At 39.4% G+C, this 19,049-nt stretch overlaps 2 protein-coding genes across 7 annotated transcripts in view; one reads left to right on the top strand and one right to left on the bottom strand.

Moving 5' to 3' along the window:
• The window catches only part of SAMD3 (sterile alpha motif domain containing 3), a 38,938-nt gene extending 30,255 nt beyond the window's left edge, over window positions 1-8,683 (top strand). Inside the window, exons 7-10 of the mRNA XM_057739894.1 lie at window positions 820-1,020; window positions 7,390-7,561; window positions 8,080-8,162; window positions 8,398-8,683. Coding sequence (XP_057595877.1) covers window positions 820-1,020; window positions 7,390-7,561; window positions 8,080-8,162; window positions 8,398-8,682 — 741 coding nt within the window. The 3' untranslated portion in view covers window position 8,683. The remainder of the gene's footprint in view (window positions 1-819; window positions 1,021-7,389; window positions 7,562-8,079; window positions 8,163-8,397) is intronic.
• Window positions 8,684-12,367: 3,684 nt separating this feature from the next.
• Window positions 12,368-19,049, bottom strand: part of L3MBTL3 (L3MBTL histone methyl-lysine binding protein 3) — a 113,310-nt gene continuing 106,628 nt past the window's right edge. For all 6 annotated transcript variants that reach the window (XM_057739826.1, XM_057739825.1, XM_057739828.1 and 3 more), the window contains 3 exons: window positions 18,482-18,651; window positions 18,197-18,259; window positions 12,368-13,239 (listed from right to left, as the gene is read on the bottom strand). In XM_057739826.1, coding sequence (XP_057595809.1) covers window positions 13,096-13,239; window positions 18,197-18,259; window positions 18,482-18,651 — 377 coding nt within the window. In that variant the 3' untranslated portion in view covers window positions 12,368-13,095. The remainder of the gene's footprint in view (window positions 13,240-18,196; window positions 18,260-18,481; window positions 18,652-19,049) is intronic.

Below are 19,049 nucleotides of genomic sequence, written 5' to 3'. Positions count from 1 at the left end.
CAAGTGTAGCTAAGCCAGGTGTCCACTCAGCGAATTTTTCTAGAAAGGTTTTTTCTTGCCTCCACAAAGCCTATTGATTACCTTAGATTTTTTTTTTTTTTTTTTTTTGGCACTCGGGCTTAGTTGCTCCGTGGCATGTGGGATCTTCCTGGAGCAGGGATTGAACCTGTGTCCCTTGCATTGGCAGGCAGATTCTTAACCACTGCGCCACCTAGGAAGCCCCTACCTTAGATTTTTAATGAGAATATGTGGGGTACTTTTTAGCCACCCCTCCCCATCCAGTGTACCCAAATATTTAGTGAATATAATTGACAGCTCCTGATTTAGCATCACAAAATATCCACTGTAATTATTTTGAATTTGGATTCTATGGCGTGGTACTGCAGCCCTAAAAAAGCATTTAAGAGGGAAAAATACAAACAATAACAAAAACTTTATTTAAAACCTTTTATCTCTTCTTAATATTTTGTCTTCTAAAATTTAATTGCATAGAAATAAATGACATTCCTATTCATTGTGAACATTCTGGATGATCTAGGTTTCCACGTAAAAGGGTATGTAGGAAATGAGATAACTCTTAGATCTGTCAAGAGAACAGATTATATAATTGCAGAGTCAGTAATTAACTGTTTGATTTGTTCACAGCGTTAAAGACATTTGTCAACCACGTTCAAGGCCAAGCGTGATGCTGCATAGCCATGCTCAGCACATGAATGCATTATTGAGTGTGCAATAACAGCCCGTGATTCAGGTTTTCGTGAAGCATTAAACTGCCACTTGAAATATGGAACATGTTGATATTTTGAAAATGTTTTGCAGGAGGAAACTGTTTGTTTAGATTCTGAGGTAGACGAACACATCAACTGGTTCCAGCAAGAATATGTGAAAACAGAAAAGGACTGGAGCGAAATTGATAAGAGGATGAGCCAGACTTTGGAAATAAGAAGAAAGTTGATTGGCAGCGGAACACCTCTGAAGGACATTCTTAAAATGTTTCCTTTCCTGAAGTGCCCTTATCAGGTATATTTATTTGCTTCTAATATTCTGATTATAATGTTCAAATTGATTTTTCTCTCTTTCCTCTTAGAGTGGTAACAGGGCTGTGTAGCAAGGTGGTGGTTATGAATCTCAGGAGAATGTGTGAGGCCCAAGGGGCTACAACGAGGACCGTTTGGTAAAAATTGCTGGAATCATGTTCTGATAGCACGCACTGGCTGCTTTCAGATTTGAAGAGTTCTCCGTCATTGGACATATTGTGGAGTCAAGGGCACCACGACTTTGGGGTATTTTGACAATGGGAAACATTTTCCCTTTGCATGCTTTTAGACAATCAAGACAGTTTATTAGAGAACTGTTAACATGCAACATTACTCAAAATCTATTTCCTTCATGATCCCAAATCATTTCATAAAGTGGTCTTAAAATATACCAAGTTTATGGGTAAATCAAATACCTTGCCATTTAGTTTATTTAAGGTGGCCATTAAAGCGTCCTGTTACAATTTTAGTGTAATTTTTGGCTATAGCATCGAATTAAAGATTCATCAAAGTTTTTATCTGAGAATACGTTTCATGGAGGAATTCTGTAGGTGCAGTCAATCAAACTGGAAATGAAAAGTTTTACATGCTTTTCTTCTTCCATCCCCCCCCCAAGAACCCCCCCCATAACCAAAACTGGAATAAGAATTTGCCTGTATGCTTTATTTTAATAATAATGTCTATAGCAAACATCCGAGCGTTTACTACATAACAGGCATGTTCTCAGTGCTTTACATGGATTATTTTAATTTTCTCTCAGCAACCCTACCTTATTTATTGCTTGCTTTGTCCTTAATCTTTGGGTTGCGAGGAACAGGAATATCCGGTAGCCTCTGGCTGTTAGAAAAGTATGCCAGATCGACACACGTACAAAATATACTTTTAAAGCAAAAAACTGTTAGACTGATAGTCTATTAACTCTTTAAATGTAAGGAGCATGTTCTAAACATTGTAGTAGTTCTCTAAGTACTTAGCAGAGTTACTGTGTGTGAAGGACAAATGAAATACTGATTTTTTTGAATGCTGAATGAATTAGTAGATGGTTGGTGTCTTAGTCCAATCCAGCTGCTATAACAAAAATACCATAGACTGAGTAGCTTATAAACAACAGAAATATATTTCTCACAGTTCTAGAGTCAGGGAAGTTCAAGATCAAGTTACCTTCAGATTTGGTGTCTGGTGAGAGCCACTTTCTGGTTCATGGATGGTGCTTCCTAGCTGTAATTTCATGTGGCTGAAAGGCAAGGTAGCTCTCTGGGGGCTTGTAGAAGGACACTAATCCCACTTATGAGGGCTCTGCCCTCATGACCTGAGCACCTCCCCAAGACCCCACCTCCTAACACCATCACATTGCTAGGCTTCAATATACAAATTTGGTGGGGGACACAGACATTCAGTCCATAGCATTTGGTAAGGCTGCCCTGGTCATTGATGTTGCAGCCTTTGAGGTTTGCACTGGAATGCAGCCTACAAAGGTGTAGTGATTAAAACAGATGAGCTATGGGCTTCCTAGGTGGCGCAGTGGTTAAGAATCTGCCTGCCAATGCAGGGGACACAGGTTCGATCCCTGCTCCAGGAAGATCCCACATGCCACGGAGCAACTAAGCCCGTGTGCCAAACAAACAAACAATCAAAAAAGCAGATGAGCTACGGTTCAGTGGCCTTTCAAAGAACTATAGTTGATAGTAAATCTGGGGTTCATTATAGCCTGAGTGAAGAGGAGAGAGATTTCAGACCTAAGGCTGCATCTCTCCTGCTTTGTCTAAGTCTCCCACTGTGGCATCTGTTACGTCTTTTCCTCTCATTCCCTCTGGTGTCTCACACTTTATATCCAAAATGTAGATTGGTGTATAGTTTTGGTAATGACTGTACTTAATGAATAAAGTTGCCCTATTTGTTGTGTTAAACAGAAGGGTTAAGCATGTTAGGCTTCTTCAGGAAGTAGCTCCCTAACTCAGCCTTGGGTAGCTAGCTGGGATTAACAATACATAAAACCCTTGTGGCGCTTCTGAAAAAAAAAGCAAGTTTGACCTTACTTACAAATACCTGGTTAACAAACAGTCCCTATAGTTGGACGGCTGCCTCTGCCTCCGACCTCCTCCATCACCTGTTTGTTGCTACTACCAATGTGCAAACACTCGGCACTTAGGGAGCTTGTGGGCGCAGGTGGGCTGAAGAGAAGCAGGCAGTGTGGGAAGCTAGTCCCAGGACCCTCTTTCAGCACCTGCGCTCATCAACGTCCTCCTCTCGAAAAACTCTCTCAACAGAAAATTTTTAAATTAAAAATTTTTAAATGTACTTTATGAGACTAAAATATTATCAAGTAGGAATTTGTTAGTGGGACCTAGTGGATGTGGCACAAGACCAGTAGGAAAAGTTGACGAGGGGAAAATACCAAACAAATTCAAATAATTCCTCAGATTTTCCAGTAAATCCTTTGAAATGCTATAGTTTTCACCTTACTGAGAAACCATTTCAACAATCATTGCTTAAAACTTAAGTGAAGTGCCTAAGAACCACCAGCTAATATAATAAAGTCTCAAAGGAAAACTAAAGGATCTGAATTTTGTTCTTGGCCATGATGCAGAAGCTGGTACTGGACCTACCTTCCCATTGTTAACATGGATAAAACCGGGAAAAACATCTGTGAGGCAACTGCTTCCAGGCACTGGATAGTAGGCATAGCAGGACTCTGATCTTGATTAAAGAGGCATATATATATGATGTGCTTCAGTTTTCTTCCTTGGGGTTACTTTTTAGGTCGTGGCACGAAAGGTGAAAGCCAAGCAGAATGGTGGTCTCACAGAACTGAACAGGAAGAGGTAGGAGTTTGGGAAGGATGAAGTAGCCGGTATTTGTGAGACAAGGCATCAGAGGAAAGGTTGGGGGGGCAGAAGTCCACAGAGGGATCCCCCAGAGGTCCTTGGCTCAGAGCTGGACTGCACAGGATGAGACCCCAAAAAGCTGCGAGGAGATACTGCCACAGGACCGCAAGCTGAAACCAGAGGACATGCGGTAGTAGTGAGTGGCGCCACTGTGGTTTCCACCCCTGGATTCCTGGACCCCTGAATTCCTGCTATGGGAGAAACAGCACCGTATACTGGGCACTGATTCAGCACATATAGAGCCTTCTGCAGAGCCTTTCTCCAGCCTTGCAAGGAACTTCTACCTTGAAGAGGAAAGTTAGAAACTTATACTCAGCTAGAAATAACTCCATGCTTGTTTTGCTTTTGTGAAATATGTTTGCTGTGCCGAAAAAACCAGAAAACCAGGATGACCTAAGAATCCAGTGTGACTTTAAGATGTTTTACTAAAAAATGGAATGTTCTGCACCTGCTCTTTGAAGTTTCTATTTGGAAACTTCCATGCTCTGTAAACATGTGCACTATAAAAGTAAAGCTCACCCTGAGCTCGGGGCCCAGAACTTTGGAGCGTCAGCTCATCTAGGGCCGCCGGCTTTAATAAACCTGAGTTCTCCAACCCTCCGAGTGTGGTGTTTGGTTTCTCGATGGACCGATTTCCGCAACAACCTGACTGGTTCTATAACTGAGTCTTCAGAAGGCCATTCCACGGTCTATCAAGCCAGCTGCTTCAGGATTCTGGGAACATGGTTAGAACAGAGAATTCCATGTAGCATCACTGTGGGGCATCTTAGCAGAAAAATGGAACATATATTTTAAAAAACCAAATTGAAATTCAGGACCAAAAAGAACATTAATCTGAAATGAAAACATCGCTGGATAGGGAAATGCAAACAGAGCGTCCACAAACTTGAAGATAGAAACGATCCAATCTGAATAAAAAAGGAAAAAGGGTTAAGATTAATAGCATGTGAGACAAAACCTGGGGTTGTAGAGAGAAGGGCTATTCTGTGGCTGACTGTTCACGGCTGGGGCTTTGGCTATGTGAGGTTTGGGGACGATTGGGGCAAATAAGTAAATACGTTGAGGATAATGGAAGCCAGGTTTTCACTGTTGAAAGAGGATGTTTGGGAAGCGGGGAGGTTGGAATGTGCCTGTGTTGTTGGGTTGGAATTGAAGGTATCAGTGTGAACTCATGGTTTTTAATACTTATATATAGATATTTAAACAGATAGATGCATGTCTGTGTGTGTGCAGGCGTATACAAACATGTATTTCCTAACTTTGTTCTGTAAGAAATCCTAGAACAACAATACAGCGATGAGCTCATAGGGCTGAAAGCTTAGTTTCTAAATATCATTCTCATTAGATGGAACCCAGGGCTCTTGGAGAAATAGCTGACTCCAAGGCTGAGGCAGAAAGAATACAAGATGAGTCTGAAATATTGTGTAGTGCCAGAAATCGACAGTGCTCACAAACTAAGAAGCTGTCAAGAGGGCTCAGGAGTCAACTCCCACCAGCCAAATCTGGACAATCTGAGCATTAATATAAATAATAAAAGGACTGGATTTATGACCATTTGAGCAACAAAGGAATTTATTATTATGTAGTGACATGAATAAATAATTAATGTGGGAAAAGAGAAAGCTACCACCCTAGAGTAGAAAGCCAGTAAATTTAGAAAGAATGTTGGAAGTAGAAAATCACCATTTGGCAATTATCATGGTAAAGCTTGATTCAAGCAAGAATCACTGGTGGATGCGACATCTTTTGGATGAAAGTTACAGGAAGAACAAGATGTTTACATCAACTCATGGGATCTCCCCATAAAATACTTCAACTATGTATTAATAAGTGCAACATATATGTTAATTAACCTGGCAGATTCCATCTTAATTGAGTGATAAATTAATATCTTCAGTAATGGGACCAGTTACCATCTTCCTGATGGAGAAGTGCCAGCATTCTTGCCAAAAATGCATAAATCATGAAGAAACGTCATACAAACCTAGAATGAGGGGTATTCTAGCAAGTAATTAGCCTCCATTTTTCAAAAATGTCAAGGAATATAAGGAAAACCAAGATGCTGTTTCAGCCTGAAGGCGGCTAGAGAAACATGATACCTAAGTCTCTCATGTTCCTAGATTAGGTCCTGGGTTTGTAAAGAGCATGATGGCAACAACTGGCAAGTTTGAATGGGGTCTGTGGATTAGATTTTCCTGATTTTGATGGTTATGCCATGGTTATATAGAAGTGTCCTTATACTTCTCAAGTACAAGTAATAATACACAATGAAGCATTATGGGGTAAGAGCAGGTCATGTCTACAGCTTACATTCAGATGGATCAGAAATAGTAGCCTTGGGGGAAGTTGCACGAAGGTCATTTGTGAGCTGTATTTACTCTTTCTGGAACTGTAACATCAACTTGAAATTATTATTTTTTTAAAGATTAAAGAAATTCCTAGGCTCTGCACCCAAGAAAGTGGACAATATTTTCCTTCCTCATGCTTCACTTCACATCTCCCTGCTGAGAGAATTTCTTTTTAGGGTATGAGTCTAGATTAGTGGTCCACTGAGGGTTGCCTGATAGCAGAGCTGCTATGCTTTTATGAGAATGTGCATTCCAGCTTTCTGATAACATTTGGACCTAATCTTTGCGCAATTTATGATCCACCAAAATACTCAAGAAATGGTGAGACCCAGTGGGTAGTATATAACTGTTCTTTATAGAGTTTTAGGGAAAGTGATAATTACATAATTTCTACTAGTTTGGGCACTGAACAGTCTTAATGTCACAATGTCAAAAAAAAGTTGGGAGGGGGACAGTGGTGGTGGAATTCTCCGAAGGGAAGAACTTAGGCAGTGGCAGGAAAAGATGGTTTTGAGTAAAGGGGTTTCCATACAGGTAAACTGGTTTGCTTTCACCTTGTAGTCAAATCTCCTACATTTAACTTGTTTTTCACCCTTTATTTCTGTCTGATCGTACAGTCTCTAAAGCTCTTTTCCCTTTAGGATACTATGGTTAGGTTTTTTTTTTTAAGGTTTTCTTCCTAAAATCTAATCTTTTTCTTCTTGTGCCTCTTGTTGAACAGTGCCAAGATATAACAATGTAGTAAAGAAATGTAAGATCCTAGAATCTTAGCTGGGTAACTCAAACAGCCAATATATACATTATGTATTTTGTAGACAGATTTCTTTTTTGTTTCCTTTTTTCCCAATTACTTTGTAACCCTCATTTACTTGAGTCTGCATCCAGTTTTAATTCTAAAGGCCTAGACGTTTGTCATGTCCACTATTTATCTTTTCACATTTACTTCAGGCTTTCATTCTTTTCCTCGTCCTAAGTCTTTACTTCTCCACTAAAGCTAATCAGATATCTAGTATACAAACTAGCATTCAAAGCTTAATATAATTCTAAAGAGTAATGTACTTCCTTACATTCTATACATTAGCCTTTCTTGTGATCTAATATATCTTTTTCTTTTTTCAGCTGTTCAGAGAATTCCAACTTCTTACAAGAACAGATATTTATAAGAAAACAAGGCACATTTTGGAATCCTATTCAGAAAATATACTGGCTTCTTTTTCTTTGGTGGACAATCCAATCCATATTGCATTGCAAGAAAAAATGAAACAGCATACAGATGAAGACATGTTGAAATGTTAGTAAACCTGAGGGATAGGGTGATCTGGTCTCAATCATCTGCGTAATTCAGGATAATTAGGAAAGCTGTATCTTGTAGAATTCAGTGAAACAACATGTGGGAAAGAAAAAATAATTTTTCAACTAAGAGGAGTTGAGGTATAGATTTTAAAAATACACTTGATATTGTAAAATTATATTTAGGAAACTAGTAACCTGTGAATTTCATACAAAGGTATTAGTAATTTGCAAACCACAAGGTAAAGTACAATGAAATCATCCTGGCTGATGGACAGAGAGTACAGAAATCACCTTCTCCTGGCAATGATCTGGAGGGGAGAACAGGAGATCTTGAATGTTATTAGAAGGGGATGTTGGTTTAAAAAAATGGCAGGGAAACACTGATCTAAGAAGGCTAGTTTGTTCTCTGTAGAAGGTAACAATTAAAAAAAAATCCACGTTTTAATACTGGCTTTACTTACAACAATCAGTAAGAGCTTATTTTTACTTAGACTGTAAGCATGTTTGCTTTGGCAGATATGAAGATGACAGCCACCTGTTTACTCCTACCAGATGTTTTCGGGGAGGATCCCAGCCTTTTTGTCATTGTGAATGAGAAGGTATGCAGTATGTCAGTGATCAATGGTTTGACATTTCATATCTTCATATGATAATTTATTTGAAGCAGGATGGTGGCCTATTTTGAAGTTATGTTTTGTCATATTTACAAATATGCTAAACTGCATTTATTGTAGCTCATTTATTGTAGTATCATGGTTAAACTGAGGCATTTTGTATTATTTAGCTAATTTACACATAATGGGGTGGTGATTCTACTGTAATCTTTTTTTTCAGGTGCAGGTGTCCACACCTGTGTTACAAGTTAAGAACCCTTTCAACATGGATGTCTGCGAATTTTCTTTGTATTTAGAAAAAGAGAGACTCACAAAGGTGGATGACTGTATTACAGCCTTGGCCGCTCTCATAGCTGCCTTCCATGTATTTGGGATTGAGTGTCCAAGAAGACTGTCCCAAACCCTCAACTTCCTGGAGACACTGATTTTTGATACGCACAATCCATATTTTCCTTCTATGAAAAAAAAGGAAAAGGAAGTAGGATTTCAACACCCAGTCACTTAATAGCATGCCAAATATTTTATCAGAATTGATCTTTGGGATGGCTGAAATTATTAAAAATTATTTTGATTTAGTAGATGTAGGTATTAGAAAATCATCTTGTCTCTAAGATTTGAATGAATATCAACGCCTTCTATCTTTACACTTCGATACTTTAATTCTTTATTGAAATTCTGTAATAAAATACTACTTAAAGAGCTGTTTATTTTGAGTTCTAAGAAATTCCAGTCCAAGTCAACACTTTCAAGGGTGCATAAGTTTTTAAAAGACACTATGCTTCACATTTTCTTAACTCCTTCAGATTAGGGTACGACCTTGCACTTGAGTCAATGTGCCCCCTTTTGAAAGACAACGCTCAGGAGTTGTACATTTGTGGCCTGTGGTTCTGCCTCTTTGGTCTGAACATTGCTTGGAAACGTTTTGAACTTGAGAATTTTTAGAGGATGCCCACACTCCCCAGCTCCTCTTTCCCCCAGCTGACATGCCCCGGGGGGGGCGGGAGGTGGGGGGGATGTTGGTTTCTTTCATGCATACTTGTTGAGAACCGAGGCTGCTTCCTTCCTGAGGCCTCCTCACTGCTGGCCAATCTTGCTGGCACAGCTTTTAATCATCTGTGACCCGTGTTCATCTTTCTCTGCTTCCCTCCCTTGAGATACATCGATGTGCCTGGTTCTTGTCTCCCCACAAGGTTTCTGATTTTCCTTCACCTTGACCTCATCTGCCCTGGTTTTTGCCCCTTGGGCTTGTTTGGACCTATAATAAGGACCTTGCTTTTCACTCCCAGTGCCGCTTAGGCCCCAGCGTCCAGTTTCCAGGTTAGGACGCTTCCTAGGCTGGCTCTCCAGCCTCGCAGGAGACCTTGTCCTGTTGCCTCATCCAGCCCAGAGCCCTGTGTGTTGTAATTCATCCAACACGAGTGTTAAGGTGCCCCTTGTCGTCATCACAACCTCAACATTACTTAGTTTTGATAGAACTGGTTGGTTTAGAGACTGAAGAATTTGTGTGCTACCATTGCATCACAATGCGAGGGACATTTCCTGGGTTACTTCATCAAATACAAGTTTTTTTTTAAGTTTAAGAAGAAAAAGGCTCATATGAATTCTTGAAGAAATATTTTTATAACACATCTCTAGAAATACTGCAAAATACTACTATCTTTCTCTCTGACTGGTCATTAAAATGCTTAAGTCAGTGAGAGAAAGGAAAATGAAAGGTCCGCTGCCTACCTCTGCAATGACCATTCGCTACGTACAGGAGAATGGACAGGCCTTAACAATTTGGTACATTTCATTTTCGAATAAGGAGTCCTATCCTACAGTTTCCATTTCTTCCTTTTCACTACAATGTGCCTTTAGCTCCTTACAAATTTTCTTTTATTTCCCTCTATTCCCTCCCCACTTCTAAGTTTCAAAATCTGTCTTACTCCTCCTTCTCCCAAATGAATTTACCAAGTTCTTAAAGAATCTTTTCCCTTGAAGGTCCACAATGTTTATGGTAGCCCTTTTTTTTAAATTTTATTTTTATTTTCTACTGAAGTAAAAGTTGATTAACAATGTTGTGTTAGTTTCAGGTGTACCGCGAAGTGATTCAGTTACATACATCTATGCGTTTTCAAGTTCTTTTCCCATTTAGGTTATTATAGAATATTGAGTAGAGGTCCCTGTGCTGTACAGTAGGTAGGTCCTTGTTGGTTATCTATGTTAAATATAGTAGTGTGTACATGTCAATCCCCAACTTCCAATTTATCCCTCCCCCCACCTTTCTCCTTTGGTAACCATAAGTTTGTTTTCTAAGTCTGTGTGTCTGTTTCGTAAATACTGTTCATTTGTATCATCTTTGTTTAGGGTTAACCTTGAAAGACAGCCTCTCTTTGTTCCTTTGGGCTCCGGTGAGGAGCTGCAGGGGAAGTGCAGTGAAGTTTGGCTCTGAACATGACAGACCTGAGCTGACCATGAGGGCAGAAACTCCTGTAAGCTTTATTGTTTCTTTCAGTAGTGTGTCTCCAGTGGCCAGCACAGCCATTGCCACTTAGCACATATTCAATATTGCTTGGCCAACCTAATCCTATTTTCTTTGGAGGCTAAGTCCACTGAATCTAGAAGTTGCAAAATAGCAGCCTGGGGTAATATTTCAGCTTGCAGACAGGACATACTCCTTTGTCTTGAGGAGTGTTTGTAATTTTTTAAAATGCCTTTATAGATGGAAAGGTTCTGTCCAGTTCCACATTCCCCATCCCTCCTTTTCATCTTATCCTAAGCCTGCTTCTCTCATTTCAGGGACCTCCCTGTCATTACAGCTCCCTATTTCCTCTGTTAAAACTTAAACTATACTTAGACTGTATCCCAGGGATGAATGGTGAAAGGTTTCCACTTCTTGTGGTAGACTTGTCCACCCTAATAGGGATGCTTAATGCCTTGCCTCTAACGTGTAACAACATGCTTCTTAGAATGAGCAGATGTTTTCAGTAAGATTTAAAAGGCTCTTCTGTTCTCATATGTGCTTTAAACTAGAAAGGGATAAGTCTTCAACGTGTGTGAATCCTACTTGACCTAACCATGACAAGTCTGAATTTTTTTTCCTTTTTATCACTCTTCACATCATCTGGGACGTAGTTTGACAGACAATTCCAAATCCTACAGATTCATTACACAGCTATCTGATGCCCATATATTTGATATTGTTCCTGCTCTCATTCGTCCCTCCTATTTGACAAGCTTTCTTAAGAATCATACATATTTTAAAACGTATCTGCAATTAAGATTTTATTTCATTCATGTCAGATATAACAAGTGCAACTTGAATGTACAAATTCTGAACAAAACAAAGAAAAAAACTAACAACAAAAACCTTTTTTTTTTTTTAAAGCAGATTCATGCAAAGTAATGAGGGAGGTCATGGGCCCTGTTTCACCTTGAATTATGACAAAAGCAAAGGACCACTCATAGACTTTCAAAGAGGGGAGATATCCAGGGAATTCTACATCCGAAAAAATGAGAGCAACTAAGGAGAGAGGTGGAACTTGCCCCAGAATTCAGACAACAGGCTACAAACTTACTTTCTACTTTTAAAATAGTCCTTGAATAAATATCCAATCCTGGAATTAAAAGTTACATACATAGGCTGATAAAATTATTTACCTTTTGCGGTAGGAATGCATTCTTGCAAAAGGAACACTACCAGCTATCAGTTTATATAGGTCATCAAGGGCTTTCATTTAAAGTGCATCTGTACGCTTCTATATTGAGGGGAAAAGAGTCTCTCCAAAATAGAGCTTCTTGAATAACTGCTTTGGGAAGTCGCCTCCCTTATCCGGGAGCATTTAGAATCTTTGTGTCGAATGGTGTTGCTCGCTCAAATCTTGCTTCTTTGCTAAAATCTATACTCTCTTCAGCCAATCCTAAAGAAAACCTTTGGGTTTGGAGGACAATGCAAGGCCTGAGCCAGCTCTTTCCGGGTTAGTGTCTGTATCGATAGAATGAGCCCTTCATCTCTGAAGAGCACCACAGTTACTTCAATGACAGAGAGAAGCTCAAGATAATCTCATAAACAGTCTAAGATCATACAAACAGCACCCCACCCCCCCCACCCCCCATAACTACATATTCCTTTGATATCACCAGAGTTCTGTAAACACCCAGGGCACCACGATGTAAGAGACTGATGCCATTCAAATACATCACCTAATTTATTTATGTTTATATATTTTATTTTTCAATTCCATTATTTATATACATGTTTTTGGTAATTAAGTCAAGATGCTGGTGAAAAGTAATTTGTTTAACATTTCATAATTGCGTGCAAAAGTAAAAACACTGATTTAAAGAAAGGTAATTTTTACAACTATTCAGCCCCGACAAATTATGACAAGCAGTTAGGAAATATCATGACTTGCAAAGTTATACTTAGCATAATGTTGCAATTCAAAATATGGCACAGAATTAACAATACAGGTAACGGCTGAAGTTAGCCAGGTTTTGACTAATTTGGTTTAAATTGAAGTTTGATTATATAAAAAGGTTCCTGAAAGTACTGAAAAAGAAGCAGTGTACATGAAAGAGAATTCAACAATGTTTACAAAATGCCAAAAGTTCTTACTCCGCCCCCCCACTTTTTCCATAAATAATTAATGAAGTCCCCTTCCTCCCCCACCCCCCAGCCTCAAAAAGATTTACAAAGATAAGTTTAGCTCAGTGAACAGAACCAAAAGATGACTGTTGTTAGACAGTACCTGGTTAAAAGCTCAAGCACTTTCGTAAGAATTCATATATATTGTCTCTTGAGGAATATAAATAATCTGATAGCATTGCTCTTTCGAGTTTTGAAGACTTCTCACTTAGGAGTTACAACTGTCTTTGTGCTTTGAGTAAAACATGAGCTTTAAAGCAGAAAGCTGATGGTATTCAAAATGCACCATCTTCAAAGTTCATTGTGAGAGTTCTTCTCTGCGGCTTTGAACATCAGGATAGAATTGAAAATTTTGAGAGCAGGGCCCAACTTAATGCTCATAATTTTCACGATGTCCGTCTGGGTCATAAGCAGAAATGCTTCTCCGTCAATTTGCTGAAATGGGAGGAAAAAGACAAAAGATTGTGAGTTAATTGGATATAGGGTCATGGGACATATTCAAGGTTAGATTATCAGTTGTCTTCTACACAGAAACACTAAAACTGCACAGATGGGCAGTTCATGTGTACAAACAACAGTTCCTGGTAAGTGGACCTTTCTTATCTACAACAACACCCCCAAATGTGGACTGGGACCAAAGTCAAATTCATTCATCTGAAAAATCAGCTCATAGGAAAGTGGAAGGTGCTCATATCTTTCCGTGATTATTCTGACATAGGCGCTGAGTCAAGAAGACTTTGATAAAATCTAGGGGGCCTCAAATTCAGTTCTTATGAGGGCAGGTTTTAGAATGAGAGATGAGAATAAGTACATAAATATTTAAGGATATAAACAAAGGAATTCAGGCAAACACATCAGCTACATGCCTTCCAACATGAAGAAAAGAAAATCAGTGATATTCATTTTTAGAGTGGCCACAATTATTCTTCAAAACAGAAGAAAAGGAATTACTAACAACCAACAATGGCAACCAACAGTGTAGCTGAAGGAATGTGAGCCTGGTGGGAAGAGCTGTACACTCTAGGCTGGTTCTTCTGCTACTTGGGTAACGTAAGAAGCATCCTTCCTCTCTCTGGGTCCCTTCTAAGACTAAAAGTCTACACTTCTACAGAATAGACTACTTTGAGGTTCAAAGATATAACTCTATGAATATGATGTCTGGTTTAGGGGGTAGAGCAAAGGGGTAGTCTTTTTATATAATTTTCAGCTCTGGGGGAGTCCATCATCTTAAAAAAATTAATTCACTTCTCTTTCAGTTTTCTCATTTTGTACGAAACATAAAATACCCTTTTGCTCTCTGCTTCAGAGTATATTAGAAACCTTGAGAGCAGTGTACTGTTATGGGTTGAATTGTGTTCCTCCCAAATTCCTATGTTGGAGGACTAACCTCCAATAACCTTGGAATGTGATCTTATTTGGAAACAGGGTCATTGCAGATGCAGTTAGTTAAGATGAGGTCATACTAGAGTAGGGTGGGCTCCTAATCCAAGATGACTGGCGTTCTTATAAAAAGGGGAAATTCTGACACAGACACACACAGAGAAGACAAGGCGAAGAGAGCAAGAGAACACCATCTACAAGCCAAGAGAGGCCTGGAGCAGCTCCTTTCCTCACAGCCCTTGAAGGAAGCTATATGCCAACGCCATGATTTCCTGCCTTCAGATTTCTAGCCTCCAGAATTGGGAGACATTAAATTTCTGCTGTTTAATCTACTGGGTTATGGTACTTTGTTACAGCAGCCCTAGCAAACAAATACTACTCTAAATTCTGTCAGCAGTTCACTAAATAAAGGCTAATGTAATTAAGTAGCTGTTTCTTGAAATGTTCCTCTTTCCTCTAAAAATAAAAACCTGTAAATCTAAATTGCTTACTTGCTTAATCAGTAAGAACGAGAGTCATCTTATACAACTTTAAGTAACAATTATGTGGAAAAAGTTTGCTAATTTTCAGCAAGGAAACATCCTGCTGTCATAAACTAGAAGTGAAGACACTGCAATGTTAATTTCTAAGTATAAAACAAGTTAAGTGGCAGCTAGGAGAAATGCTCTATTGTTTTCTGGAAACATCTGCTTTGGTCTCATTTGTTTGTGCTGTGACCAGTCTCTGACAAACAAGCCCAAGCAGAGAGGCAAATCTACTAACACTTCACTCAACCCAGGCAGACCTTGGTAGAATGAAGGGTCTGACAGAAGTCGTCTAAGACATTAACAAAAATGTCAACTAACATGTTAGGTTCCCAGGGAGCTCACTACAGACAGTGAAGAGTTTATTATAACCTTGAGCCCTACTGAGTCTTCTTCTAAGACTAAGTGAGAGTTTAAAGTGACAGACGACTAATGAAAAGGAACATGCAGAGAACTGAGGCTGCAGTCTGAAAGCTAGGAGTGGGATGAGAAGGGTAAGTTTTGGTAGATTATTATTTTTAAGGTTACCCTGGGAAAAAAAAAACCATCTCAAGGCTAGAGCCAAACTTCAGTATATTACATACAAGCTACTCTGACCCATAGCCATGAGGATAAGCCTCAACTGGAAAGAAGTAAACAATTTAAGAAAGTACTACCTAAAAACAGTAGTTACTGCAATGTATTGCTGGGTTTATTTTTTGTTTATGCTTTTGCACTGCATATAAACTGGTCTAACTCCAGAGATTAAGTATCTTGCTAAAGGCCCAAAACTCTGAAGGAGGATTTGGAACTAGGGCTTCTTGCCTTCCATTTCATTCCTCTTTCCACTGTGCACTCACGGTGCTTTTCCAGTGTTGAAACTCTGCAAATCACAGCCACATGCTCTTTGAATGTCTTTCTCAGAGTGTAAAGATATGAGTATATTCATTCAACAAAAACTTATTAAATACGCATTATATTCTAGATATTATTCTTGGGGCCTGGGCATACAGCAGAGACTAAAACATATAGAAACAAAACTAAGCAAACAAAAACTCCTTATAGAGTTTATGTTTTAGTAGTAGGAGATAGACTATAAGAAAAACCATAATAAGCAAATTAATTAGTAACTAATTCTAAAAGGTGATCAGCGGTATGGAAACACTGCTAGTTGGTGAGATGAGTGGGCAGTGGGCCTGGGATGGATGTGTGGTGGCAGGTGGCAGTTTGAAGGAGGATGGTCAGGGTGGGATATTGAGAAGTGGAGTGAGCCATGGGAACACCTAGAGGAAGAACATCCCAGGTAGAGGGAAGAGCATCCCAGGTAGAGGGGAGAGCCAGAGCGTGCCTGGATAATTTGAGGAAGAGCAAGGATGTCTGTGTGGGGGGCAGTGTTAGTAGAGGGCAGAGCGGACCAAGAGGTCAGGCGGTGAGAGAGGTGATGAGTGTCAGACTGTAGCCCTTATGAGGCTCTTGACTTTTACTCTGATTTAACTATCAGAAGGACCTGAACAGAGGAATGATGTGATTTGACTTAGGTTGTAGCAGAATCAGCCCAGCTATGCTGGAAATAAATTATAGAGGAGCAGAAATAGAAGCAGGGAGAGGCTGGCTAGGAGGTGATTGCTTTAATCCAGGTGGGAGATAATGGTGGCTCTGACCACAGAGGTAGAGGTAGAGGCAGAGAGGTAGCTGGAATCCTTATACGCTTTTAAAATACGTCCAATAGGATTTTCAACAGATTAAATGTGGCGTGCGTAAGAAAAGGAGAAGTCAGGGTGGTTTCAAATAATAGCCCACACCTGCACTTTGCCTTTTAGCAATGACGTACAAGATATTAGATTTGTTTTCTGGTTTTCATCTGGGACTCAAAACCCACACCTGCTGACCTGGTGAGACATTTGAGAGCAAGGATTGTGTCTTCTTATCTCTGAATTAACCCTCTTACCAGAGCACTGCATGGAGTATCATGCTCATGGCAGGAAGTTAACACGATGTCACGGGAGAATGAATGGTGGAGTGAATATATGAAGCTACATGTGGACAGAGAACCTTCACTGCCTCACTCTTCAAAAGAAGGATCTGCCTTGGAGGCTGTTTGGTGCCTGGGGAGTGTCTCCAAAGATACAGTGAAGAAAAAGGTTATTCAAAGAAATAACATATCATTTGAATTTGAATCCTACTTAACCTAAACAACAGAGCAAATCTCTATGGATGGTCTAGGTATCAACATAACCCAAAGTAGAATCTATAAAATAGATGTACTAGAAATTTATTTTTAAAATTGTTTCATCATTTTCAAAGGTAACGTTACTACATGGCTCTTCCCAAGAAAGGGCAACAGCTCCCTGCGGGAATTTAAGTCTGCTCATGGGTCGAAAAATTGACTGAGAGTAACCCACAAGGATACTTAGGATTTGGCCCTTAAGACACTCAAAATCTGAACAACTGCAAATTAAAGATCAACCAGAAAGAAGATGGAACATTTCTGAAAATAAGAACATAAATCAGAAAGAGGTTGATGAAAATCAGATCCTTGTGCATTTTAACAGGCATCTACATAAAGCATAATGATATCTAATAGTATAATGACACTGGCGACCAGTGGCTGACTCCCTGGCTGTCCCGACACTCCTGCAACGTTCTTAATTGAAAGTGTGCTGTTTGAACAGTGGAGGCTAAACACAGGAGCACACAAGATAACTTATAACTGCCGACAGCAGATGCTGGACAAAGCCCTCTGAGATGACTTAGCCCTCACTGTACATTCTGAAAGCCAAGATCAGGATGATAATTGACTGTTCTGCTTGGAGGAGCTGATAGGCAAGTGGCTTATTTTTTTAAGGTCTCTAGTGAAAAGAGTCTCCTGCTTCTAGTGTAGTTAGAAGTCTAATTCCTTTTGTCCTAATGCTCACTAGAGGTGGTATCATTATTAATCATCCCTTATGTTGACGTTTTGGACAGGCAGATGAAAACTACTAATAAAATAATCTTCCAACGGTAATAAATGTACTGAATATCAATTAGTATAAGCATTGCTGAGAAATGTATAAGATCTAACGGATTGTTTTAGCAATAATTGTCATATTAATTATAAGCATCAAATGAAGTTAATCCTGGTGTTAAAATGATGTTTGAAAATAAAATAACTAGAACTAATTTCACTTTATTAAAAATGAAATGTTGCTTATTTCTTGCTTTGGTTTCTTTCTGTGCTATATACTATACAAATGCATGCTATTAAGTTTGGCGTTTGTTTTTTTACATAATGAGTTTAGTGCTACTGCTGTGGGGCATCATAAAATGGTACAAACATTTCCTTTGCGACTAATCTTATACAAGCACATTTTCTGATTAATGCTGCTTGTTAGACAACTTGATATTACCTTGTCAATTTCAACATAACCCATCTCTTCCCTCCTCTGCCAATTCGGAACATTTCACCATTCACTGCTTTCAGTGCTTTGTCCCCCAGTAAGTAACATACTGCAATTTAGTGGAACACTTACTTCATCTTTAAATACCTTCCCATGTTCTTCACATCCAGGTAAGCTCTGTATGAATTCTGACACCTGTTAAAAATAGGGTCAGAATTCCAGTTTAAAAAAAGAAGCCAGAGTCTAAATGCTACAGGTTCAAAATATTTAACCTATGTTTTCATTGTTTCTCTCTGAATAACTTCTTCTCTTTCAGAAAAAAAAAAAAATAGACTAAACCCCACATGCATTCATGTTACCCACTCCTTAAGCCAGTACTCCTACATCTGGCCCCTGGACAAAGAAAATAAAATATACCTCATCTGTGCTCCATTTGGAAACTTTACTGGCAGGGATGCCGGCTACAGTTGGGAGAAGTTTGCTCTGCTGCTCCCAGCGCAAGGGCAGACATGGAATCGGGGACTTAAAGGACAGAAAGACAGCTGACCGACGTTGTGCCTGCTGAACGCTGGGTTCTTCCCGGGCACCTGGTTGACAGAAACAAGCAGGAAGTCACTCTCTGAAAAGCGGCCAAAAAAGCCCCAAATGCCATGTGTCGCCCCCAAACAATGAGTAGCATGGAAACTAGGTAAAGCATTGGTCCAACATTACATTCATTGAATAATCACACTCTCCTTCAGCTTTACTGAAGGTCACCATAAGAAATAACCTAAAATTCAACTGACATGTTTGCCACATTCACCCATTACTGAAGACATGCATCATCACATCTTTCAATGTTGCCTCTTTAATGCCTCAGATAAGAAATCTGCTCCCAAGCTTTAATGACAAGGAAAATAACTCTCACCCTAGGACATTCTATGTGGTTCCCTTTTGGCTTTGAATGTCCTAAAAGTAAGAGCCAAGTTGTATGCTCAAGTCCAGC

Source organism: Hippopotamus amphibius, chromosome 6, assembly GCF_030028045.1.
Source record: "Hippopotamus amphibius kiboko isolate mHipAmp2 chromosome 6, mHipAmp2.hap2, whole genome shotgun sequence".
In the NCBI taxonomy this organism is placed as follows: domain Eukaryota; kingdom Metazoa; phylum Chordata; class Mammalia; order Artiodactyla; family Hippopotamidae; genus Hippopotamus; species Hippopotamus amphibius.
This window is presented reverse-complemented; position numbering and strand designations above follow the sequence as displayed.